Here is a 27,371-nt window from a genome sequence, read left to right as displayed (position 1 = left end):
CCCTGTGTCTTCATCATTTTAGCACAAAGGATTGATGCACCTTTTAATCAGCTTTAGTAAGCTGTCTCAGTGTAGCCCACAGTTGTAATATCATTTGTCTTCCTGGTGATAAAGTCCTGAGTTTTCAGTTAGCTAGAGAGCAGATAAGCCTAAAGAAATAGCAGATGGGCCAAGACATAGCAACACCACACAGAGAGCCACTAGTCAATAGTGTGGAATAGGCCCTTCTCCCCAATCTTCTACTTTTGTCTCTTACAGGCCGGGTTTCCTTTTTCACCTCTGGGTCGGAGAACCTTCATCGAGTGGAAAAGGTTCACTGGGGCACTCGTTATGCCATTACCATCTCCTTCACTTGCAATCCTGACCATGGCATTGGGGATCCAGTCTTAACGTAATCCGTCCTGGGAGAGAACGTGAGGTCGAGTGGAATGATAGAAGAAGCCCTGTGAGGGGAGAAAATGGAGATAATTTTCTGTGTAAATTCCCAATCAATTAAAATTTCCCTACCCTGTATTTAATATAATGTAACATCATTTTCACACATCTTCCTCCATAAGTGTTGCAAACAGTGCCTTAAGGACCATATTTAATTCAACATTCTGTTAAAAGGGGTTGTTTTTTTTATTCATCCAATTGAGAAAACAAGTCCTTTTTGATTTTCTCCACTTTTCTCCACTTTGAGAAATGCAGAGAATATATTGAACCAAGTTCTGCTGGGCCCTATGCCATTGTTAGCTGGTGTAACAGACCAGAATTTGGCCCTTTAAATCTTGTCATCTCCATCTGGTCACAACACCTAAGATAAAACAAGAAGGACATTATCCTCATGTTGTCCAGACTTTGTTCTTCCTGCAACAGATTCTCTTAGTCATGGGCATTATTTGCAAATACACATGTGGTTTTGTCTACTGGAACTTACTTGAACTGTTCTTTAAATTACTACAGATATTTAAAGCTAAACACGGGGGGCAGGGAAGGGGGAAGACATGGTCTCACCTCACCTAATGCAGGTAAGGAGTGTTTAGTATCAAGTAAAATTAGGAAACTAAATTGTCTGGTGAGTCAATAGTCTAGAGCTTTAGGAAAGCAATCTTAGTAGTGCAACAGGGATGGCCAAAATGCTAACAGGATGTGTCCTATTGATCTGGGCTCTGCTCAGGAAGGAGCATTTGATGTGCTTGGCCCTGGGTTGTTTTTTGTTTTTTTCAGCTGCATCTCCGTAGTGAACATGAAGGTAGTTGCACTCAGCTGTTTGTGTGAATTGTTTTGTTTGAGCTTTTTAATGGTTAATTCTTTAAATAGAATTAAAGGAAATTTCAAAATGAAAAATAGTTTTCAAATTTAAAAAATCTAAACATTTTGGAAGTCTAAACCAAACATTTTGATTTTTTTTTCAGATTTTTATTTTTTAGGATATTCCACCCAAGACCATTCTGTTAAATTAATAAATTCATAAAATGTTTTTCAACCCTAAAGCTGCATTTTTCACTGAAAAAGTTTGTCTAAAAGTTTTGTTCAGCTCTATTTTTATTAGGTTTAATTGGCAATAAAGCACTTCAGGCATTTGATATTTGGTTGAAGGGCGCTCTGATTTTGTTGTCATGCTTCACAACACTCAACTGCAGTCATGGAACAGTTCTTAACTTTCTGGCTCAAATAATGAACCAAGTTGTTCAGAGGTTTCTGAACAATTTGCTTTGGCCTAGTGTGAAGATTTGCCCTTAATCATGGATGCTCATTTATGGTACGTTTACTGGAATAATGTATTTCAAGGACTTCAGAAAATAGTGGGTTGTGCCATAAATATAGAACTAGTAACAAAACAAATGACTAATCTTGTCAGTTACCTTGCTTTATTGTGGTAACTAAGGGATTTTCAGATTAGCATTTTGATAATTTAATTGTAGGAGAAACAAGAAGTTTCCTTAGATATTGAGTTCTGATGCAAGTCTTCTATTGACAGTATAGTGTGAATTTGTGTCACTTCTGTAGAAGTCTGTTGCAGCTTACAAGAAACTGCTTTGTGACTGCCTGCATTTCACATGCTTTTGTCCCCTTTTTTCTTTTTAATCCACTTATGACATTGGAAATGTTTAAATATTGGAAGATTCCACTGCAGCTCAGTATAAAAAGGGGCTCTTCTCATTGGTTCCATTGGTAGAGATATCAGTTGACATGCCTGCAAGGCAAATCTGCAGTGAGTTTTTCAGCTATCAGCACACCAAGAAAGACTGACTCTTTCCATGTGAAAGAGGAAAACCTGTCATAGTGGCTGGATCTAAAGAAATAAAAATATTAAAGTTAGTTGGATAGCATGACTAAAGGCAAGACTGAAAACCTGTTGATGTCTGTAGAAGGCTCCTAATGACTTCAGGGACCTTTAGATCAGGCCTTAATTGTACACTTATGCAAGAACAGGATGAACAGCAGCAGATTCCTTGGGTTAGTTTTGTTATTAAAGCTATCATGTCATTTAAACTCAATTCTTCAGTTTTTTTAGTGAGTTACAAAAGAATCTTCACTGCAATTTGCCACTTTAAAGTGTTTATTGGTTATTTCTGTGTTTCACACAGGCTGAATGGTGTTGAAAATAGCACATCTTTCAGAATCACCTTCTAAAACGCACTTGTTTTAATGCACCAGAGATTACTGTTATATAGTTGCAGGGGAGGAATCTTTCAGGTTTTTCATATTTCAAAGACTGCCTACAGGACACTTTGCATCTTCTTCATACTGTGAATTCTGACTGACATTAAAACATATCTAAGAACAAGTTGTGTGTGTGTTTACATTTATAGTGAGATTTCTACCTTAATATTGATGTTCTCAGCAAGATGGTAATCAAGTCTGTCAATTACCATTGCCACAGTCTACTTACGTGCTGTAGTTTGAAAGGGGATCAATATATTTTAAAAAGAAGAAAGTGGCATAGTAACTCAGATGTCTCTCTTAGAGTCCCAATGCCAATCAAGATTTTTATACTGAAGCTCTTGCATTTGTCTACTAAAAGTAATATCCATAGAGAAGAAATTAGAATTGGAAATGCAGTTTAAACTAGAAGATTCTTATTACTGCCTCTAGCTACAAAAAATAAAAGAATAATCAGGGAAAGGTGTCAATTTATAGACCCATAAACTGTAAGCCCAGAAGGGACCATCATGATCATCTAGCCTGACCTCCTGCACATCACAGGCCACAGAACCTCACCCCACTTCTGTAATAGACCCCTAACCTCTGGCTGAGTTACCGACATCCTCAAATCATGAGTTAAAGATTCCAGCATTTACTCTTGTTCAAACTAGAAAACAACCCGTGCCCTGTGCTGTAGGGGAAGGCCACAAAACTCCAGGGTCTCTGCCAATCTGACCTGGGGGAGGGATTCCTTCCTGACCTCAAATAAGGCAATCAGTTAGACCCTGAGCATCTCCTTGAGACCTACCAGCCAGACATCAGGGAAAGAATTCACTGAGCCCTGCCCAATCTAGTGCTCCATTTCTAGTCATTGGTGATATTTGCTACTAGGAGTCGCAGAACTAACTGCATGCGGAGCTCAGATTTCTCAGGCAGTATTGGCATTAGTACTTAAACATACTGTAGCTTCATGTGTCTCTGATCCTTCTTTGTTAATAGTTTTCAGTATCTGTGTTTCTTTCCCCAATAACTTTGCCTTTTTCCAAGAGATAAAAATGACTTTGTTTTCATTGGAGCTAAAATTATGGTGCCATATTTGCGGTCGCCCACAAACACAGTTATTCTTAAATACCTAATTATGTGATCTTTTAAAAAGTGTGGGTCGGGAAGACTTCTCTCAACGTTCCCATTCTTCCTTTCCTCTCGCAGACTCTGGGAACAGCACTGGGAATGGTTGCTGGAAATTGGGATCTAACTGAGGCACTACTAAGGTGCTCAAACACTCCGATGTTAGAGATAGAATTGTGAGTGCATCTAAATTACATTTATTTATACCCGGCTATCAAAACTCTTTAGAAAGCTTTAGAGCAAATAGCCATTACATTTTCTAAACAAAATGACCATTTAATAAAATATCTTGTATATTTACTGCTTTCATCCAGAGAGATGAGTGATTTGCTCTATGAACCACAGATACATCTGACAGCTGCTGCTCATCGTAGCCTGATTCAGAGTCAGGCGCATCTGTGCTTGCTGAAGCTAATTATCTGAAAATAATGACAACAGGGAGGAAATCCAGCTAATTGATTCACATCATGGGAATGGTGTGGGAGCTCCAGGTAAGTGCCTATATGCTTTTGCCAAATATCTGTGAACACTTTTATAAATTGCCTTTTCTTCCATTTCCTAAACTCTCCTATTGAGCTGACGACTAATTCCCCTGTCTTTCTACTTGGTGTTAAACCTGTAACAAGATACCCAGAACTGTAAGATTCTTCGTATGACCAGCTTCCTATTAACTGTCAGCTGTTCAGTCCTGAAGTGCCTACCCCCATGTGATGTTAGTGCGTGGGCACACTCACTTGTGTCCATCACAGTTGGCCCCCTTCCATGTGGTCATGCTAGAGGTTTGTCTTTAAGGTTCCAGGACTGGCCAAAGGAAGATGACAAGATTAGTTTCTTTTTCCTGGCCTATACTTAGGGCCCTACCATCCATTTTGGTCAATATCACGGTCAGAGGATTTAAAAAATCATAAATTTCCTGATTTCAGCTATTTAAATCTAAAGTTTTATGGTATTGTAATTGTACGGGTCCTGACCCAAAAAGGCGTTGGGGGTGGGGGGTTGTCCACAAGGTTATAGTAAGGGATGTTGTGGTGCTGCTACCCTTACTTCTGTGTTGCTGCCTGCAGAGTTGGCCCCTCAGTCATCAGCCGCCACTCTCTGGCCACCCAGCTCTGAAGGCAGCAGCGCAAAGGTAAGGGTGGCATGGTGTGGTACTGCTTACTTCTGCACTGCTGCTGGTAGGGCACTGCCTTCAGAGCTGGCGCCCAGCCAACAGCTGTTGTTCTGGCCGCCCAGCTCTGAAGGCAGCACAAAATTAAGGGTGGCAATACTGTGACCCCCCTAAAATAACCTTCCAACCTCCTTCCAACTCCCTTTTGGGTCAAGACCCCCAATTTGAGAAATGCTGGTCTTCTCCATGAAATCTGTATAGTATAAGATAAAAGCACACAAAAGACCAGATCTCACGGGAGGAGACCAGATTTCACAGTCCATGATGCATTTTTCATGGCCGTGAATTTGGTAGGGCCCTACCTATACACCTAAATGTCTCTTCATTAAATCCTGCTTACTGAATCCCCACTGTGCTCAGTCATTTGCTCACTCCTCCAAAAAGTGCCTAAATTATTACACCCCTCAAATATTACCCCAGCAGCACATATTGCAACCTACATCTTACTTCATTTGTATACACAGTGTGAATATACATTAACTGAAATGTTTTGTGATAATTTTGTATAACTTTCATACAGAAATAAGCCCTAGTCCCACTATGGGACCACTCATGTACTGAAAATGTTTGCAGGATCAGGTCCTTAAATTTACATACGTGCGTAACGGAAATGTAGGAACATTATGACAAATAAGAGTTTGACTCTTGCGCAGCTGATTGAGGCTGCATAAGCAGCTTCCCGACACATCGAAGACCTTAACTAGCATCTTGACTCATCAGCATAACTCCTATTGACACCACTGGACTTTCCATGGGCAGAGTGAAGGCCATATATATGCCCCTAAGTTTGTAATTTAGGGCCCAATGTGGCTTCCATTGACTTCAGGGCGATCAGCATTGATCCTTTTAATATGGAATCCCCAAAACTAAATGGGGCTAGTAGTGAGTGATGGTGCCTACTTGTGAAATTCTCATTTTAAGGTAGTACCATTAATTTACTAAATGTACATGGTCTGTGAAACTGAACTGGGGGGAGGGACAGCTTTTTAAAAGGTTATCTAGTTTATTTTTATAGATTTTATTCTGATCCTATGTCATTGTGAGGTCTTAGTTGGCTCCACACCTACCTTTAAAAAGGGAGTTCTGGTCTAACTATGCAATTACTGCATTTCCTTCTCCAATCTCCAGCATCTAAGAAAATCAAGCTGTGTTCTTCCTCCACAGGACTCTCTCTCACTCCATCTTTTGTATCAATTACTGAACTGTGCAATCATTGCAATCTCCTTGCACACAGCTTATTTTCCCAATCACACTCAAAGAAGTTTGTGTTTTTAATATACTAGTAATATTGTCTGAACCCACTCAGCCAATGTAACCCATTCATCCTCTTTGAAAGGGCTTTATATTAGTTGAGGGAAAGATTACTGAGTGTCACTCCACTTTTTTATTTTAACAAGGTTTTTCATTCTTTGCCATGGTGTGCTTTTTAGCTAGCTTCCTTCAGTTTTCCAGGTACCTTATTATTTTCCTTCCATTACGAGTATTGACCATCCCTCAGCGAACATCCTTTGTTTCAGACCTAAATTTACTTCCATTTTGCACTGACCTGTTATTTCCTGTTTTGTCATGGAAATAGCGATAAAGGGGAGATCATTTTTACCTGCCGTTACATTATCTTAATATTTTCTCAGTATTTGATGCCCATAAATTACAGTGTCGAAACAAATTATGGTCATGTTCACAACTTTCTGGGCTCTCTGGGCATAGTCAGCTTCACAGTTAAGTGTTACTAATGCACTTCTGAATGAAATAGACTTCACACTCTGCATTTCAAGCAGACGACCCATTGGTATCAGTGTAGTAAGAGCCTGTGCCCCAAATCACAGCATGCCTTTGTGACAGAGATACTCTGTTACTAGACCAAAAGGAAAAATAATAGTGTTGGATGTGATGGTGGAAATTATTACATGCAGGAAGCATCTGGTTTGCCTTTTTCTGTTCTCTTATTGCACGTGCAAAGAAGTTGGAGAGGCATGATTTGGCCGTCACATGTTCATCTAGGTGTTGTATATAGTTATTTTTTTTTATTATTTTAAGCAGTTTTCCTTGGTGCTGATACACCATGATGATGACTTTACAAAAACTAGATAATTTCCTTCTCTGTGATTGGCTTGTTGCAACTTCCCTCTGACCCCAGACTCACCAGTGTGGATTCACACTCTCATAGGAGCCTTTCCCAGCATATTCCTTTGGCTGCTGGCCCTTTAAATGGGGGGAGAAGGGGAGGGAAACAGCACACAAACAACAGAAGCCCTAAAATGGCCATTTTGCATCTCATTGCTGCACCTTCTTCCTTACCAGCAGATGAGTAATTTCTTAGCTCCTATTTGTTTCCCAGGACAATCACTTCTGAGAAGGTGGCACATCCTCAGAGTCCCCGTTGTGTATTATTGTTCTAGATGAGAGTCACTGAGTACGAGTATGAAAAGTTAAACAGCATTCTGCAGAGGATTCAGTATTTACAGATACTGCAATAAAAGTAGATCACCTTTCAGTTTGTTTAGTGTAGTCCCTGCAGTTCTCAGTTCAAAGGAGATGAAACAAAGTTACTGTATTCAAAGTATTTCTAGTCTGTTTCAGTTGCTTTATATATTACAGTCCGATCCATCAAAAATCTAGAGCATAACTGCCAACTGTAAATTCCTTGGATTTTCTGCTTACTTTTCACTAGAACAATAAGAAGAAAAATTCCCTGGGATGCCTGACTCCCAGAAAAGAATTATAACAGGGAATCTTGCCTGCTGCCTCTTATAGAGAGATGACAGCAACCAATAATGCGAGCAAGAGTAATAAATTACTAGGCGGAAAGCAGCTAAAGAAAACTCACCCAGTCTCAAGGTTCCATATCATTGTCTAACTCTACAAGTCCATTTTTGTCATCAGCTTTACTGTTAGTAAAAGAGAAAACTAATGCAAGTAATCAGAAATAACTGTATCCCAGGCAGCTAGGTTCTCTTCTTTCAAATCCTTTCACAAAACTTGCTTCTTCCACAAGACCCACAACTCAGTATCATCTATCTAATCTATCCATCCCTCACTCACATAGGTGTGGTAGGTCAGCACTTGGTTAACTTGTTACAGTGAACATGCCAAGCTCAATGCTAAGCCACCTGAGGAAAATGCTGGGGTTTCTCTATTAGTTTTTGTTCTATTTTTAAATTAAACTTCCCTCTGGATCTGCTGCTGCATCTTATATCTCAATTGTGTTGTCTTAGGTTTTAAGCTCCTAGGGGGAGAGTCTGAAAACAGACTACAAAAGTGAAACATGAGCATGTAATACATACACGCTGACTGCCCCCCTAAAAACCCTTTTAGGTGCTCACAGGATAAACATTTTCTGATTGAGGGTTTGGTTGGTATTTTTGGTGTGATAGAAAAAAGTCTACAATAATCTTGTTCCTTAGTGTAACATTTTACAGTCTTAGGACATTATGGATAAATAATTTCATGGGTCCTAGTCCTCAGTGTTCTTCACAGAGGTATTTGTCCCAAACACCTTTATCTACTTGCTCATACCCCCATAATAACCTAAGCTCTGGCCTCTCCCCAGTCCTCTTCCCTTCCTAATGGCCCATGTAGCCTGCCTGAATGGCAGAAGAGTCTAGCTACAGACAGGAAGCCTCAAACTCCCCACTTGCCATGCCTCTGCCGAAGCCATAGGGTAACATTGTATGGGAATTGCTCATCAGTGCTTCGCTTGCATCAAACTGAAGACCATACAACCTTCTTATAAGCATGTGCTGCTCAATCTATGATGAAAGCACCCAGAGGCATTACATTTATTAGTGCCGAGAGCTTCACAGTCTAATAGCTTCCTTGTAGCTAAATGCTGCCCTTGAACTTGATATTTTTATCTCAAGAACTGGAACTTGGAGCCTCTCAGCTTCGTATTCTAAATGCATTTTGGCTCCTGCAGGTGGTTTGTGATCCAATGAATCCCTGTGTGCTGCAGACATTATCACTTTCAAGGCAAGTTAAACATGTTTCAGAACCTTTGCTGGGATATTTATCTAGGCCTCAGAGTCAGCAATTAAAACTTCTTCCTCTGCTAATCTTCCCTGAATTAGACACTCCTTACCATTAAGCACGTACAGAGGGGCTATAATCAAAAAGCATTTCCCATGTCTGAATCCTGCAGGGAGGTAACTTAATGACACACAATTCTAGGCTAATTATTTCTCCCTTGAGTCAGGCCAGCCTTGTGATTTGCAGGGGCCTGAGCAAAGGCAGATGCGAAGATGCCAGAGGGGGCCTGGGCTCAGACTCCAAGTTGCTTTTTGACTTTGTCCTCGATTCCCTTTGCCAAAATGGAAAAACAGGGGTCCGAGTAGTTTCTCCATGTGGACAACTGCTGATCAGGGTCACTGAGCCTTATTTCCTCCAAACCCACTCTCAGAAGTCGGGGAATGGGCCGCAGCTGCAGTTGTGAGCAAGTGGGAAGAGTCACCCAGCCTTGGACATACTTGTGTCGGGAGTCTGCCTCCCTCCCAGCTCCACACAGCCACAGTTGAAATCAGTAGGGTGCTCACGCTGAAGTCTTGTTGAGAAGACCTATGAAGCGGCTGCCAGTCCAAATTAGCCCAAGTCTGATGCCTTAAGGGCATGCTGCAAAGCAAATCTTTCTTTCCCAGGGATTTGAAAGTGGGACAGAATTGGGAAGAATGCTTAAGGTTTGTACTGTCCCTGGGTTGCTAGTTAGGACTACGGTGCATTGAGCTCTGGAGTATTTTTTAGTTATGTTAGGATCTTGGAACATGAGCTAGATACTCTTTTTGGGTGTATAAATCTAAGCTAACTTTGCTCATGTAGCTTTCTTTGTGGGGTTATGGGTTTCTGAAATACAATATAAGTTCCATCAGGCCTGGCTCGTGTAACGTGAGCTTCACCAAGCTACTGACATAGAGGCAGGCAATGTTATTTTCTGTGGGCAGAGAGAAGAGTGGAGAGGTACTACAAGCTTGCCTAATCTTATCCTATCTCAGCCTGTGCCTCTTCCAACCCTATTGGCAATACAAATGAGAATTGTTCTGAGATGATATGCAGGGAAAGTGATGGTTTTGAGTGGCAAAAAAAAATTCTAGTTTGAGACTTTAGTACTTAAAACAAAGCAATGAAAATGTTACAGTCCTCAAGAGGTTTGAATTCTATTCCATTCAGAAATTTTGTGACCAGCTGAGCTGACATGACTCTGCTTTGCTATAGGGATACTGTCAAGGTTCTCAGGTTTTCAAATTAACTTGCTTTGGCAGTTCTTTCATTTCACATTTATTTTAAGATTTTTGTTCTGGAAGAAGTTGGAGTTTAAAGGGAAAAACACACAATATATTGTGAATGTATATAAATGGTGCATGTGGGCTTTCCCTCCACACGTGTGTCCCCATTTCTTTAGAGACACGCACTCTCCAGTCTAAAATAAACAAGTCACCCTCTCTTGGTCAGGGGCATTGCTTAGTGTGGACTGATCCACCTTTGTATTTCAGACGTCCAAGATCAGAAGATCGGAGTAGTTTGAGATCAGTCCCAGTCTCTTGTCAATTGTAGGGTCCATTTTGATCTTTTCTCTTGGAAGTTCAAAACAGTCTTTCACCCTCAAAATACAAAGGTGATCAATCTGCAGATGGAGACTGAAGGACTTTGGCATTGGTTCTACTTTGTTTTGCTCCTAGACATCTCCAATTTACCTCCACCTCAGAATGAGAACAGCTGCACTAGTCTGACTAGCAATGAACTGGCTGGCAGCCATTCCTAAGAGCTGTAAACAAGCACCTCCTTCCAAAGGGTTTTACTCGTAAGGAAGCTTTCAGAGGAGGGCACAAGCTGCATCATCTTACACTGAAGGGGGAGCTGCCTTCACACTCATCTTCCCACCCAAGGAAAAACCAACGTTTTATCCATGTATTTTCCGTAGTGGCAGGAATCTGGCTGGGAGTCACAAGGCAGACAGGCTTTGCTGGGAGCTTTCAAGACTCATCTCCACTCAGAGCCAATGTGGGTGCCTCAGTGAATCTGGTTGGAAGTTCTACAGGATGACAGAGCTGTCCCTTTACAGTACTCCATAAAGTGTCTTGAGGGCCAAATGGAAGTGGTTCTATAGCCTGCCCAAATTTGCTGTTGAAAAGCCGCACCTGGTGTGGAGTTCCCACTTTGCTCAGGCTCAGAGGCCAGTGGCTCTCTCCTACTGAACAAGACCCTACTGGTAGTTGCAGGTGAGAATCTGGTCCTCACTTACTTTCAGCTGCTGGTATGTACACCAATCCTGGTACTGCAGGCTTTGTTTTTGCTAGTACTCTAGGTTTCCCATATAGGAGTCTCTATGTTGAGCATACCTCATTTTGTGGTGCTCTGACAGTCTCATCTTGTAAGTTGCTTAGTATCCTCTGTTTATGTTGACATCCATGGGAGATGGAGACCATCATGGGCGAATTTGAGTTTGGAGCAGCTCAAGCACCACGTTGGATTAAAGCATTCATAACTGAATAGGTGGGAGGGAGGGAAGTCTTGGATAGTGCCATCAAAGTCTTAGTCCTAGACGTTTGCTCTGACTACTAAAGTTATATGGCGGATCATGCAGATGCTACTGTGAGTAATGTGAACACACATTCTTACAATGATGCACCTTATCCCTCTCAGATTTTTTTTGCATAGTGTATCTATAGAAAGTATATTTGATGTAGAATGTGGCAAACAAAGTCTCAGGTAGGCAGAGTATTTTGGATTTGTAATCTGTAGTAGAGAGAGAGCCTGCTAGTTAGTTAAGTGCTTAAAGCCACTGGCATGCCAACTGTCTCTTCATTGCCAAGAAGTTGTGTGCACTGTCAGCTGTCCTTTTAGATTTTCTTTCCTCTACACCTTGCTGCTTCTGTGGAGTTAGTAATGCAGTGCAATTTAGGGGGACTTCACTGTCGTGAAAAGAAGAAGTTTGAGAAACTTTTTGAAGAATCCAGAAATTAAATCCTTTCAGTTAATAGCCTGAGTGAGTTTTCTTAAATGTTTGCAGATACTTTGGTGTGGTAGCGTTTCAATCTCAGTGTAATAACATCTTTATTATCAAACCTTAGGATGTTGCAAAGCCCAACCATTTAAAATAATCATAGTTTTTAAGCCCAATGATAAGTTGAGGGTTCTTTTTATTTCCCTTTTGGTTTGAGCCTTTGCGTTCATGTTTGAGCTTCTTTCTGCAACCAGGAGGGGTAGACATTTTTTATGTCAAGATTCTCACATCACCTGACATCAGTGTTACAATTCTGGAGGGTTTTTTTGTGTGTGTGTGAAAAACTGATCTTTATTTTCCAGAAATATACAAACTTATTCATTATCATCATCATCTTCTACTCCTCTGATGTACCGGACATTGTTACATCTTATCAAAACTTCATCAAGGTGTCCTGACAACGCACCATCTATGTATTCTTCTGTGTTTGCAAGCTGCATGTTCATGTAGCCGTCGACAGACACCAGGTAGCCCTTGTAGTCCATCCCCCGCTTCAGCTTCACCATCACCAGCTTCCCCATCAGCCTATTCAGGAAGGGCTTGGGGTTCAGGGGCAAGCTCATGATAACGCTGCCTGGCACAAGGCAGCGGTAAAAACAAAAATTACTCGCAGGGCCGCATGTGCGCCCTCTGGAGTTAACTGCACATCTTCCCCATCCGTGGTCTGCTCAGCGGCTCCCCTTTAAGTCTAAGGCCTTCAGCTGTCACCTTGCTATTGGATGGAACTCCTGTCCCTCTCCCTACAGACCAAGAATTTAGACTTGCAGTCCTCCCTGCCATTTACTGTGACTATCCCAGCAGGTATGACCTTAGTCCAACACCTGTGGTTTGCTGTCTCTTCCAGGCAATAACAGGGTTACCAATGCCCAGCCAGCTTTCACAAGAGCGCAGAACATTTATTTTAGGACAAAAGGATTAGAAAGAAAACATAAAACAATAAACAGCCTATACACCTGCATTCTAGGTGTCACCCACTTTCCATAGGGAGACCCTGCAGGTCCCAATCCTTCAAACCCTTGCAGCAGGATTTTGTCCTCTGGGTTACAATCTTATGTCAGTTTTTGGATCAAAATGAGGGACCCATAGGCAGTCCAGACTTTCTCTTTATACCCCAAACTCTTTCTTTGTCTCCTGGGCCTCTTGAACCCGGTCTGAGTCAGTCTGTGCAATTCCTGGAGTTTTTTACCTGTGCCAGGATCTGCAGTGATTACTCCCACACAAACATTAATTTTAGTCCTTTGTGGGAAGCTGAGTACCCCTGCCCCTGCCAGGGCATTAGAAAACAATCCCTAGCTCAGAGAACATTTATAGATACAAAAGTTTGACTAATCCTGGTGGCACATCAGTAGTCTTTTGAAATGTCCATGCTTCCAAAGTCTCCCCTCTGTCACACTAGGAGCTGGGGCTTTAAGAAAAACCCACAGCAAGTATTGTGAGATTTGTAGTCATAGGTTGGCAAGCTGAAGAGATTAATTCTGAACATCTTTCTCTACCAACCCACGCCCCACCCGACATAATCAGCCCTGGCTACTCCTCCTTCCTTTCACTCCCTGTGGCTTGTCTGAATGCTGGAAGAGCCCTGATTACTAGGCAGAAAGTCTCATGTGCCATCCCTGCCTTGCCTTTGCCACTGATAGCATTCCCTGCATGGAGCCACTCTGGACTCCAAGGGAGGACAGAACCTTGGTGTGAATGGGGCGGGGGGAAAAGGGGGTCTGAGGGGAGCTACTGAGACTCAGCAAGCAGTTGGGGGTAGCTCCAGGCTGGCAAGGGGCATCCCAGCAGTTCCTACTGCAGCTGGAGCCCCGTGCTCTCTTTCCATGCCCTCCCCTGGTAGCTGGCATCCTGTGCACTGATGCTCCCCTGCCCCCTAGGTGCTGGTGCCATGTCCCCCACCCCTGCCCAACAGCTAGCACCATGTGCTCCTGCCCTTCCCCCAGGCCATGTGTCTCCTCCAGAACCCGCAGTGGCTGGAAGGCAGGGAGAGGATAGATTTTGCTACCTGCTCCCTGGTGGCCAGCGCCAACTGCTCCAGAACCTATCTGGGTCCCACAGCCTGCCCTCACCTCCACACCCCCTCCCTCCACGCGCATGTGCGCAGAGGCAGAAACCAAGCCAAATCCTGCTCTCACCTTTGTGGGATATTGTGGAGGCAGAAAACATTTTTTGTGGGGGGGACGGGACACAATACGTTAGGTGCCCCTCCAAATATTTCTATTACGGGGGTATTAGCCCCTCCTTCCCCCCCTGATTCCACTGCCACTGCTGCACTCCATGCTAGAACCTCTGTGCTCCAAGCCTCTGTTGCAGATTGCCTCAGGAAGTCAAAAGGTTTCAAGAGCAGGAGCAGTGGGGAACAGTTGCAACACACTGCAGGCAAGAATCACAGTATAGGCCCTGAACCTAGAAACCCCATCCTCTCCTTTCAGCCCAGCCTCAACTAGCAGACTCCCCTAAGCTCCAGGAAGTCCCCTGAAGACATCCTCCTGATGTGAAACTAGTTCCCTAAACATTACTACTTTGCAACCTCGAGAGAGATGTCAGTGTGTTGGATTAGTTCAGCAATAATAAAAAGAGTGCAAAGTCTATAAAGCCTGTCCCTATGATCTAGCTCACAGGACTCGGTTAGTCTCCTACTTCGCTCATTCTGCCTGGAGTTTATTTTCTCACCATATAATCATTCAGTAAAACAAGACTTCAGATGCATACGTGGCTGTAAAGGTCTCTCACAGAAGATACTTCTGGAGGATGATGGGATATAATTTTAGACTTTGAATCTTACTTTAAAAATTACTTCCCAAGAAGAAAAATGATTAAGTGATGTTAGGTAGCTGAAGGATAAAATTATCCCATGTGGTCTGTTGCAATGCAACAGCCCCTGATTCTCACTACGTACTACATAAGAGAAGTTTGTTTGCACACATCCCTATAGCTGTAGCCACTAGCAATGCATATACAAAACTGTTGTGCAAGTAAGAGTTAATTGCATCAGAGTCTGAGGGTCAAGAATTATAGGTCTGTTCCCATCTCTAGCTTCTATTAGGCTCTCTACTGTCCATCCTTCTGTTAGGATAGGATTGTTCTACAGTGTATGAGCCAGATCCTCAGCTGGTATAAATCAGTGTTGCTCCTTGGAACTTGGTGATGCCAGTGGAGGATCTGACCGTATATATTTTCTAGCGGTTTATCCAGACTAATTGATGTTTCCTTCATATTTAACTCTGCTTTCACCTTCCCCTGACCTACTCACAACTCCAACACCCCTTATAGGCTGGACTCTGTGGCCCACTAAGACCATGTAAATAATGCAGAGTGGACTTAAAGCAGCCAAACCTGTGCAGGGGAACTCTGCAGAGCTACCTCCAACGCCAGCTGCCGTCTTTCTCCTGACATAAGGGGAAGGAAGGGGTGTTGGAGTTGTGAGCAGGTCTGGGGAAGGTGGGAGCAGAGTTCTGCTATGCTGACTCCATCCAAACAGAGCTCAGATGTAATGGAGAATAAGGGCCTAACCATCTTAAAATATGAATAAAAACCAGTCAAACAGGAAGGGGCCATCTTGAAATTTTAAAGCAGCAGAATAGATTAAGAATATGATTTCCCAGTTGAAAGCCTTGGAAAGCAGGGACTCTGAAAGCTGTGTAGTAAGGTAAGCTCTGTTTTGGACAAGTACATTTAGTAAGGATTAAACCAACTCTTAATTAGCCAAATGCTCCCCCCCACACACACTCAGTTTTCCAAATTATTCAATAACAGACCAATTAAAATGAGTTTAGCATGTAATTACTATCTATTCCAATACTGCTGTCGCCGGTTGCAGCTTCCTAAACCACCAGCTGTTCACATGCTGAAAAATAAAGTCCATTATGCAGGGTAGATTGGTTTGAAATCAAGGCGATTTAAATCACCAAGTGGATTTATTTAAGCAATTATATAGTTTCATATTTTCAGATTCTTACTAATTGTACATTTTTAGTATGTTAGAAAATGGTGAATGATACGTTGCTCATTTACTAGGTAATTAACTTTTATTCATGATTTCTGTTAAGCTTCAATAGGATAGTAAATGGAATTTAATTAAACACACAAAACAGCTAATAAATTTATTATTAACTAAAACCCTTAATAAAATACATGACCTGTTGTGCCACATTTATAAAAGTCTAACTAAAAACGTAGAGGGTTTTCTCCTGATTTATTTTTTATGCAGAAAAGCAACCTTTAACTCAAAACTTTGACAGAAGCTCATGGATTCAGAATATTTATTTTTTATTTAAGATGTTTTAAGAGATTATAAATTTAGGCCTTAACAAATTTTGTATTAAATTCAGATTTTATTTTAAATAGGTTTATTTTTAAAAAGAAGAAAATATCATTTTAAACACCAAAATAAAAAAATCCAATTTAAATAAAAAATCTGATTTTTTTGATTTTTCAAAACCTCATTTATTTTTATCTGCCCTGCCCTCATGCCTAAGTCAAATAGCTGAGAATTGAAAAAACCCAAACCCACTCCACCACACATTTTAAGAAGAAAACATAAAGAAAGGTAAACTCTAGAGAAATCGAATGGGGTAAAGCTTCCTCTATAAGATTCAACACCTCTCAAATAAGATCAGTGTCTAGAACTCGATGTTTTAAAGGCTATTGTAGACTTTACAGCACAAAAGTGAAACTTTCTAATATTTCCTAACAGTGAAGCTGATTTTTCAGCTCTACTTTGCATCACAAGAAATCTTTATATAGCACCTTCCAGGAAGCCTCATTAAGCCTGCAAAAACATCAACAACAACCCACATCAACAGTCCTACTCACTGAAATAGAGATAGGGGAACTCCATAACAGAGCTCTGCATCAAATTTTAGAGCCTAGGTGCCAAACACCCACCCTTGGAGATGTATTTACATGGCCCACGTGGCCTATTCGGACTCTGCAGAAGCTAAGCTTTTGGTTGAAAAAGGGAAAAATTAAAGGGGTTATCTACATTAGAAAGTCACATCAGTACAACAACAGGGATTCTAGATACACTATATCTTGATGCATTTAGATGAGTTTAGATTCAGTCTTTTACCAACTTTTTAGCTAAATCAAAATAAGTGAGGTTTAAACCAGTTTAAGTGCATCAGCATTAAGGATTTGCACCAGTGTAACCAGCATGAATTTCAATAGAATTATGCTGGTGCAACTTTTCTAACGTAGAACAGCCCTAAGACTCTAGCTCACATGCCTGCAAAGATACTCGGTTAAATCAATGAAGTGTTATCTTCTAGGGTCTGCACGCCATCTGAAACAATAGCTGGGAGAGGTGTAAAATTTCCCTGGTCCCTAAAACTTTCATTGGGGGTTAAACTCTAACATCGGATAATGACACTAAATATCAAATATCAATAAACAGTTTCATTGCCCATAATTTTAGCAACTGAATGAGGAGTGGGGTGGGACTGGAGTTCATGGAGGAAACTAGGAGCTGCTGTTGAGATGGAAACACCGAGGGAAGAAAGGAGGATGAGAAACAAAGGTAAGAAATAGCAACATCCTGAAGAGAAGCTGATATTCCCACCGAGTGACATGGTACGTGACAATAAGGCACCAAACAAGTAGTAAATAACTAAAAGTTCAGTTACTACAAAGGCCATATATAATGCTTGCCCTTTGTGGAGCCCTCCCTCTGGTTAGTGATTTCTGCATTTTGAAGTACTCCTTTTCCTGCCCCTTTGAGTTCCTGTTAGAGAAGACAGGCAGCAAATGGTAATCCACCAGGGTGCTTGCTATTAAATTGGTTACTCCTCCCCCAGGCCTGTGACTTCCAATTGCTGTGCATTGAAGTGCGTCCAAGGTCCAGAATTTATACCCCAGCCAAAGCCTATATAGTGAGATGGAGAAGTCAGTCTCCTACACAAATAGAGTTTGAACCACAGGCTTTAGAGCTTTCCAAGACAGGGGTCCCAGTTAGGATGTGAGAGGAAAGAGACACTAGACATTTTCTATGAAGAGCAGTGTCTTTCCCAATACTATTTCCATGCTTTCTTGTTTTTAAAAACATGATTACAGTCCTTGATGAGGAGCAAGAAGCAGGTTTGATGTTCTTCTCGAGTCAGAGGTAGTGAGTTGCTGCTGTGTAACTCCACCTGCTCTTTTCACGCTCCGGCCCTGTCACTAATGCCGTTTTTTCAAGAATCTCTACTGTTTTGTTTCCCCACTAAATTCTTAAGACATACAGTACCACTGCTGGGGCTTAACATTCATAGCAGCTCAGATGGTTTATATATTACACCTTCCTTGTATGCAATACGAAAGCAACAGTCCAATTGTGAAAAGAGTAGGGGGTGTGAGGAAAAACTGCTGATCAGCTGCATTCTGGCTGGGGCAAAGGAGGCTGTCAGTGCAGGTGCCCTTTCTTAATACCCTTACATTTCCAGTTGCATTATGATTCATTCTCATGGTGGAATGTCACACCAAGAAGTAAAAACAGCTGGGGGCTTGACTCATGCTAGTTAGTTGGACTGGACATGGGGCTGTATTTCTTCTATGACATTCCCAGTTTAAAAATCTCAGGGCTGAACTTAAATTTTGTAGGCTGTTTGCATGAAGGGGTATCTTTCTTCTCACAACCATCCACCCTGCAGGGCTAGGCTGTCAGTCCTGCTTAGAACACACATCCAGTGTTCAGCTTTGAATTCCAGGTATTTCTGAGGAAGAGGAAAATAAAAGCACCAGCTGTTTTATTCCTTTAGATACCCAGTAACAGAGACAGTTGAGAGACACTACCTGGAAATAGAAACAAATAGAGCTTCTGGGTTGGGTCTGGCTGAGTACATGTTCTAGCAATGGGAGTAACTGTGACTTCTTTTCAAGTTCTTTTCATTTTATAGTTTCCCTCACCTAATGGCAGTTAGAGCACTACAAATAAGTACCTTTACAGAGACATATTAAATCTGTTGGACAGTTAAAGTTTTTAGCCTCAGATCTTAAATGTCTGAGGTGAAATTTTGGCTCCATTAAAGTCAATGGGAATCTTGCCATTGCTTCCTGATCCCACAGGAGTGCAGTGAGTATGAGTCAATAGGAATTTAAAATGAGCACACACACAGGCTAAGCCACAGCCCAACCCTCAGCACAGCCATATTTTCCCTAATATATTCTTGGTAATTAAAAAAAAAAAAAAGACAGAGCTTCCTAGGGCAAAATTCTCAATGAAATCCACTATGGATAATCTCCATAAAAATTTAATTCACCCAGTCACTGCTTAGCTATACACTAGCACAGTATGAAGATTAGTGCAGCAGGTGGAGTTACCTGAAGACAGAGTATCTAGCAGTATGGGAGGACTTGTGGCACCTTAGAGATTAAAAAATTTATTAGAGCATAAGCTTTTGTGAGCTACAGCTCACTTCATCGGATGCATAGAATGGAACATATAGTAAGATATATATATATACACACACACACACACACAGAGAAGTTGAAAGTTACCATACAAACTGTAAGAGGCTAATTAGTTAAGATGAGCTATTATCAGCAGGAGAAAAAAAAAAACCTCTAGCAGTATGTAAGTAAAGGACAGGGATAACCAGAAGAATCCTGACAGTGAGATGGCCATAAGCACTGTGGCCTCCCAGAGAAATTAAAAATCTGCATACCCTGGCAGAGATGCCCTATGCCCACTTCCACCAGTAATCACTTAAGACGCTATTTTGTCCTATTATGTGTGCACGCTCAACATACAAAGGAACGTCATATGCAAGAGTCAAATCTTGCAAGTTTCTCCCCTCTCCTGCTCTCTGTTGGACAGTTTCCAAAGGTGATTTGTGAAGGAATGGCCACTTCCAGATAGTGTGTCCAATGGGAGTGAATAGCCGCAGGGTTATTGTTGGACCAGTTCCTTCACTAAAGCAAGTGAGTGATAAACACAGCATGAAAGCATCAGGCAGGATTAACTGGCCTTGCTGTCAAGCGAGGGAACAGTGTGCCATGCTAGCTAGAAATAAAGAAAGCAGGCACGCGTTACAGATTTGCTGCTGTGGCAGCCCAGCTACCTTCTCCCTCTCCTTGCAAAAGGCATGCAGATTCAGCATCACTATCAAGATTGCCAAAGGTGAGAGAGGTTTGCTGGTTTAACGGTTGATCTAATTGCATCGGGCTAAATCCTGTTCTAGCCCCAGGTTACGATCGGAGTACTGTGTATTTCTCAGGTTGTGGAATCTGCCATAGAATCATGCTCCAGAACCACAGCTTTCATTTTTTAAAGAAAGTTTCTAGTGCTCATGATTGTGATAACCTTGAAAGCAGTGCATAAACTGATGCAGTGCTGTCTCCCCAAGTCTGCAGACAGCCTAAAGCAATAGTTCTGGGGGCTGCAGTGGTCTATCCGTCTTAACCAGCAGTTAACGCAGAAACCTGAACATGAAAAGTTAAATGCCAACATTAATCCTCTGGCTTCTGTGATTCATTTGTATCATGTCAGTACAAATATCTTTTGACATATTGAAAATATGCATGAGGACAGCATCAAAATAGATGTAATATAAACCCCCTCCCCCCGTACTGCAATGATTCTATTTTCATATTTAATTAAATCTTTTAACGTAACGTAGGCTTCTGCAGAATTTGCAGAGACAAGGTGGGTGAGGTAATATCTTTTATTGGACCACCCTCAGTTGCAATCTGCCCTGCTGGAGTGTAACACAATGTAGGGGCTTTGCTGCAGAATTTAAATGCAACTTGCTATGGAGTGCATGGGGTCTTTCTGATAAAATGGCATGAACGTCCTGGCTATTTTGTGATATAACCTGGGATACATGCATTGGACTGTTTTCTGGGTCTCTTCAAGGTGACCTGCTGAAGGAAGCATTCTTTGTCATGTCCTAGATCTGCTTTAAATCCAGTGATAACCACCAACAGGCAAGTGGAAACTCAATGAGACACTGGTGTGCAGAGAGGCTAGCTGGGCACCGCATGGAACGGGACTTGGCTATCCTAGGCTTTTTATTTCAGTAGAGGTTTGGGTTAGTCTGAGGTTGTATCAGTTCTCCCTGACAGATGAGGCAAACTCCTGGAACCAAAGTGTGCATGGGGAGGGGAGAGAAAAAGAATTGTTTGTTTCCCCTCCAAACAAACTGTTATCAAAATGAAAGAGCAACTTAACCCCGAAGAGCCCGCTCAAAACTGTTGAAGGAGACACTAAATTCAGCAGCCAGAATGACAGTCGGCACTCAGATTCCCAAGTGTCTCTCAAAGCAAGAGCAGAGCAGGGAGTCTGTGGGATGCAGCAGACTTTCCAGCAGCTGCTTATCCTCCGTGGGGGATGGGGGGTAGTCACACTTGTATGTAAATTTTATGCGAAAAATGAAAAAGGAAATTTTAAGTTAAAATTTCTGGCATTTATTGGCAAGAGTGCACAGACCTTGCACTCAATTCAAAAGCATCTCTCTGCCTGCCACGTCTGGTCAGTTTCAAAATTTCGGGGAATTTTCTAGGCTTCAATGGTTAGAGCCCTATTGATTTTGGGGAAAATCAGAGAACCAAAAAGGGGAAAATGGTTCTCTCTTGGTACAAAGCTCCCATCATGCTAGACTTGGGAGACAGGTGATCAGAAACAGGCTGAAACAGCTGGTGCTGGAAGTCAAGGAACCAAGACTTGATCTTCCCTCCACACCTCCTATTGCAGGTTCTTACCCTGGGAGATGTTCCAGAAACTGTACTGATGCTATGGCACTGAGAAATATTTTTAGCAGCAAAATTATATCCAGCCTTCCAAGCATAGCTGTTATATTCCTTGTGGACTGAAATATATTCTTAGCCGAGTAGCTGCCATTAATTTAAAAGTGGTATATAAACTCTTCTGGTGCACAAATGTTTCCTTCTTCAGTCCATTAATAGCTAATGGAAACATGAGATATCCCTAAAGCCTTGGTCCTTCTGTACTTAGCACTTTGTCCTTTTGTGCTGAGCACCTTTCATCCAAGGATCTCGAAGCACTTTACGGACATTAATTAGGTCTTAAAGCTCTCCTGTAAACCAGGGAAGTATTAATCATCCCCATTTTATATATGGGTAAATAGAGGCACAGAGCAGTTAAGGGACTTGTCCAAGGTTACCCAATAAGTGAGTGGCAGAGCTTGAAACAGAAGCCAGGAGTCCTGATCCCATAGCCCTCTATTCTAACAATTAAATAAAAAGGTCTCTTTTTAGCTCCGAGATTGTAAGGCTATCGGCTATCTTATTCTAAACCTACACAATTACATAGTAACCCCGTGCTAGAATTGTCAGGAGGGCTGGCCTCCAGGCCCCAGTGACAGGTGATGTAAAGATAGCTACATCAGCCAGATACTGAGAGCAGAATGAGTGAGATACAGCCAGGTGTAGTGCACGCAGTACCTCTTTTACTCTTGCACAGTTTTTCTAAGGGGAATCTTGTCTGAGAGCCCATCTGCAATGGCTGTGCCCTGAAGGGAGAATGTAACGGATACTGAAAACCTACATCAGATTTGAAGACAAGGGCCAAGTTCAGCTTTCCCTAAGGCTGTGTCTACGCTACACAGCTTCTAGCAACATGGCTGTGTCGCCATAGCTGTGCTGCTAAAAGCCGTGCAGGGTAGCTGCCGTTTGTCAGCTCTCCTGCCAACAAAAAACGGCTACCCCCAACGAGCGGCGTTTGCGTTGGCAGGAGAGTGCTTCTGCCGACAACACGCTGTTCACACTGGCACTTGTCACGGCAAAACTTTTGTCTTTCAGGGTTGTTGTGTTTTTTGAACACGTCTGAAAGACAAAAGTTTTGTCGTTCAATTTCCAGGGTAGACATAGCCTCAGAAAGCTCTCCCGTCGACATGACTACTTCCCCCAGTGAGCAGTGGTAGCTGTCTCCCGCCGACATAGCGCTGTGCACACTAGTACTTGAGCTGGCGTAATTTATGTCTCTCAAGGGGGTGGAATATTTACATTGCTGAGCAGCATCAGTTTTGCCGATAGACAGAAGTGGTAGAGTAGACACAGCCTTACGCTAGAGTGAAGCTGCAGAAACTGTTGTGAAGTCACTCAGGATTTGTGACAGGGTGAACTGAGAGCAAACTTCAACCCCAACTCTTAAAGGTTAACTAAATCCACTGCACAAGCTCACAGGGCCTTGACCTCCTCGAGGTGCGGAGGGGGAAGTTTTCAGAGGCACAGGTGTCCCAATTTCCCTCTTCCCTTCCCCCCAGACACTCCTGCAATACAAAGAGTTAACTCACTTGCCCCGTCTTCACCCCTCTACATTTTTGGATGACATTATATTCAATCAAATCTGCAAAGTAATTACTCGAGAGAAAACTTGGTGAGGATATAGTTCGCAGCTGCAGTCCTGATGGTTCTCAGCTGTGAAATGAACAGTTCCAAATTAAAAAAGGTGGTTGAATTACAATGAGTTTGCTGGAAGTCACTGTCAGAGCATGTCCCTGAAGCTGTGACTCAGTGGCGTAAGAAGGTCCCAGAGGGCCCTGGTGCAAGAATAGGTTAAAGGCCCTCTTCCCGATTCTGCAATCCACCCCCTTCCAGCGCCCCCACAGCCCCAGCTCCCTCACAACCCACTACAACACCCCCAGCTCCCTCCATGGCCCCCCTTACTCCCCTCCAGTTCTTCCTCAACCCCCTTCCAGCCTCCTTCAGTCCAACCCTCGCTCCCCCCAGCCCTGATCTAATCCCCTCTCCAGCCCCTTTTAGCTCACTACCTGCCCCCACACTTCCCTAATCCACCTCCCAGGCCCCCACAAGCCCTCCCCCAGCATCCCTCCAACCCTCCTCTCCCAGTGCTGATCCAGAGCCCCTGAGCTCCACTCCGACCCCTTTCCCCCACCCTCAACAACTCCAATTCAGCTCCCTGACCCCCACCTCCCCGGCTCAGATCTAGCCTCCCAGGTCTCCCTTCCCCAGTGCTACAAGTTGTTGTCTCCACTGCCACCTCCTCCCATGCAAAGTGGCTGATGCTTTTACCTTGCACTCTGAGGGGAGGGGGGAGGTCAAGGGGGTAAGGGGAGTGTCTCCCGGCTGCTCCCAGCCTCCAACACTGTGATCCCCCCATGCATGTCCTTGCCAGGTGCTCACATCTGAGGCCCGGGGTTGTCCCAGCTGGAGGGGGCCCACCTCTCAGCTGCCCCTTTCCCCAGGGGCCAGGGGACTCCACTCTCCCCAGGAGGCCTGTCTCCGTTGCTGCATGGCATGGTTTGGCTCAACTTCTTCCGGGCTGGTGGTAGCACAAATGGGGATACCTATGTGCGGCTAGATCCAAGCATCCTACACAGATAGAAGTCCCTTTAAGCATCAGCACAGACAGCCCGTCACCCCAATTTCTGGATACCTGCATTCTGTCCAATGGAGGTAGTCTGTATCTACCTTCTGGTTACATTTCCAGGCAGTAGGTATCCAGGCTCCTGGATGCGTGGGTCCTATCCACTGTACTAGTCGGGGGTGCAATCTCCTTATCTCCAGACAGCGCATGGCACCTGCCTTGTTTCTCTGGACTCCTAGGTTCTAAATTGAAATAGTACTCTGGTTGGGTCCCTATAATCTTGTGGGCCCTGGCCAGTGACTTCACCACTTACACCATTATAATTAAACCACTCGTGGCTTTCTCCAGTACTCCAGGCTTATAGACTTGCAGTTTAGTTGTCGTATCTTTGCTTGGATGAATCACAGTTGTTTTGAATCAGAAATACAGGCGCTGACTTTGAGATGCTAATCTGGATGCATGCAGAAAGCCTCCTTGCACCCTAGAGCCTGAATAATGAGCTGTGATCAAGCAGCTAGCAAAGTGGAGTTTGCTTTGCAACTTTGGGAACACCATGTTAATTATAAATCACAACAGCTGCCAACGACAGCTACTATTGGAGGCCAGTTAATAATACCCATGTATAGGACACTGATGGGTGTTTTTATTCTGCTGAAATTAGTTGTTTTGGGTGAGATCCACAGAGGTGCTTAGGAGCCTAAACCCCAGATTTAAATGTGTGAGTCCTAGTTTTGATGCCACTATGATCCACAAAACTCCCCTCAAACCTTGTAGGTGCCTAAACATGCTTGGTACCTAAGTGTTCAGGGTAAAAGTTCCCTCAGCACCTATGTTTCTGCCTCTGGGCCTGTGTCTTGCCATCTCCCACCTAAACCCCAGAGCAGCCGCAGCAGCGGTGGCACTATCCACCCTATAACTTTTAGCCCAGTGGTTAGAGCACTCACCTGGGGTGTGAGAGACCCAGGTTCATTTCCCCCTTCTCTGCCAGAGGGGAACAAAGATTTGAACAATGCTTTTCCACCTCTCCAGCGAGTGCTCTAATCACTGAGCTCTGGGATATTCTGACGTGGGGGCCCCACAGTCTCTCCTAGTTGTTCCAGTGTAGGTAAATAATGAAAGAGTGATTGGTGTAAGGGGAATAGATCTTGGCTCTCCCAGCTGGGTGCCCTCACCTCTGGACCACAGTTATTCGCACTCTCTCTTGGGCCCATTGCTTTGAAGGAATAGAGAAGATGGTGTCTCAGAAAGCAGGTTTGTGAAATGGTTAAGTTCTATTAAAATTCCTTTCTGGGTCCCAATGAGAGACAGAGAAATAGGACCCAATTGCAGGGAGTGCTCTGCAGGGTGGGGTTCTCCTTTCCTCCTTCCAATTGTCCTTATCTAGAAAAACAAAACAAAACAGGGACTGACATATTTTCACCTCGGGGTACCACACTGGTGATGTTTTCCTTGGCAGTGGGAAAGGCTGCAGCATTGGCTAGTACCTGTGAGGCTCCATATTGGGTCAGGTGGAGGGGGATGATTGGCCAAAAGCTATTAGGGGTGGGCTTACAGGACTATACAGATGGTCTCACACCGGTGCCAATTTCAGGTGGAGACTCAGTTTAGCTCGGAAGCCTGCTCCAGGAGAAGCTCCTTCCAATTGGAGGGTTTAGCATAGCCCTGGAGATCCCTTCAGCTGGGGAGTGTGACGTAACACAGAAGCCTTCTTGAGCCCAGAGCTTAGTTCAGCTCAGAACAAGCTCCTGGCATGAGCTTCAGGAGTTTACTTCAGTCCTGAGAGCCCACTCCAGTTTCAGAACCTTCCTTTGGATTAAGGGTTCAGCCTGACTAGAACCTAGAGCGCTTAGGTGCTTATATTATCCCCACTTCCATAGAGTCAGAGCCCCTCACCATCCGTAATGGATTTATCCTCACATACCCGCTGTGAGGCTGAATGTGCCATTGTCTCCATTTTACAGGAAGGGATCCGAGGTCCGAGGGCCTACTTTCACAAAGGTACTTAGGTGTGACGCTGATTTTCTGTGCACTTAGAAAATCACAGGGTGAGTCACCAAGCCTCTGTTAAGCGCCTAGGCTCTTGTATAATGAATGGGGAGAAACAGGCACCTTAGATTGTTCACAAAAGCCTCTGAGCACACCGAGTGGATCGGGGCCCACATGTCACTTTTGCAGCCAAGCATCTGTCTTCCCCCAGTTTGTGAATCACAGGCAGAGATAGGCACCTCCTTGCAGCCCAGATTTAGGCACAAAATGCCATAAAAGGGCCAAGGCTTAGCATATGCTCTTCCTGTTGGCATTCACCATTGGCTAGTTTAGGCGGCTCCCCACACAGCATGCTGTTTTTTGTGGATCCTACTCTAAATGGATCCTAGTGTCTTAGACAGCCCAGATTCAACAGAGAAGGATGACTTTCCAATACTACATGAAGAAGTAGAGACAGCTGTGAAATCTCTCAAGAATGGAAAGGTTATAGGTATTGACAACATCTCAGCTGAACTGATGAAATTTGGAGGAGAAATAGTAATAGATGTACTCACCAAGATCTGCAGCAAGATCTGGCAGACGGGTGAGTGGCCTTCCACTTGGACACAGTCACTAATCATCACTCTGCCAAAGAAAGGCAACCTGCAATTGTGTCAAAATTACTGGACCATAAGCTTAATTAGCCATCCCAGCAAAGTGATGTTGAAAGTCATATTGAACAGATTGAAGCCACAAGCAGAGAATATCATCGCTGAAGAACAGGCTGGCTTTTGTGCTGGAAGAAGTACCACAGAACAGATTTTCAACCTGCGTGTTCTAGGTGAGAAGTACTTATAACATCAGCAGGACATCTGCCACATCTTTGTTGACTTCAAAAAGGCGTTTGGCAGAGTATGGCATGAAGCTCTCTGGGCAAACATGAAGAATGTTTGTTTACAATGTTGTTCATAAGCTTATTCTTACCATTAAACAACTGTATGCCAAGGCCAGCAGTGCAGTTCTCGTCAATGGCACAATAGGAGGGTGGTTTCGCACCACTGTTGGAGTCCAGCAAGGCTGCCTTCTTTCACCCACACTGTTCAACATCTACTTGGAGTGCATAATAACCGATGCCCTAGAAGATCACATATGCACAGTCAGCAGTGGGGGAGTGAACAATCTCAAATCTTCAGTTTGCTGATGACATTGATGGCTTGAGAGGCAGCGAA

At 43.3% G+C, this 27,371-nt stretch overlaps 1 protein-coding gene and 2 pseudogenes across 5 annotated transcripts in view; 1 reads left to right on the top strand and 2 right to left on the bottom strand.

Annotated features, from left to right (window-relative positions):
• Window positions 1-2,773, top strand: part of OGFOD3 (2-oxoglutarate and iron dependent oxygenase domain containing 3) — a 97,032-nt gene extending 94,259 nt beyond the window's left edge. For 2 of the 3 annotated variants that reach the window (XM_084646800.1, XM_084646798.1), the window contains exon 9: window positions 259-2,773. In XM_084646800.1, the coding sequence (XP_084502926.1) occupies window positions 259-395 (137 nt within the window). In that variant the 3' untranslated portion in view covers window positions 396-2,773. The remainder of the gene's footprint in view (window positions 1-258) is intronic. The other variant, XM_084646799.1, reaches the window with a different exon arrangement.
• The window catches only part of LOC311530334 (urotensin-2 receptor pseudogene), a 35,644-nt pseudogene continuing 8,581 nt past the window's right edge, over window positions 309-27,371 (bottom strand). The window contains exon 2 of the transcript XR_014714554.1: window positions 309-443. The product of XR_014714554.1 is annotated as a urotensin-2 receptor pseudogene (transcript). The remainder of the gene's footprint in view (window positions 444-27,371) is intronic.
• Window positions 12,233-12,535, bottom strand: LOC311530124 (small nuclear ribonucleoprotein F pseudogene; annotated as a pseudogene). Its single transcript has one exon. The product of its transcript is annotated as a small nuclear ribonucleoprotein F pseudogene (transcript).

The sequence above is a fragment of the Lepidochelys olivacea genome, assembly GCF_965140295.1.
Source record: "Lepidochelys olivacea isolate rLepOli2 genome assembly, chromosome: 14".
Taxonomy (NCBI): Eukaryota; Metazoa; Chordata; order Testudines; family Cheloniidae; genus Lepidochelys; species Lepidochelys olivacea.
Note: the sequence above shows the minus strand (reverse complement) of the source record. Positions and strands in the feature narration are given on the sequence as shown.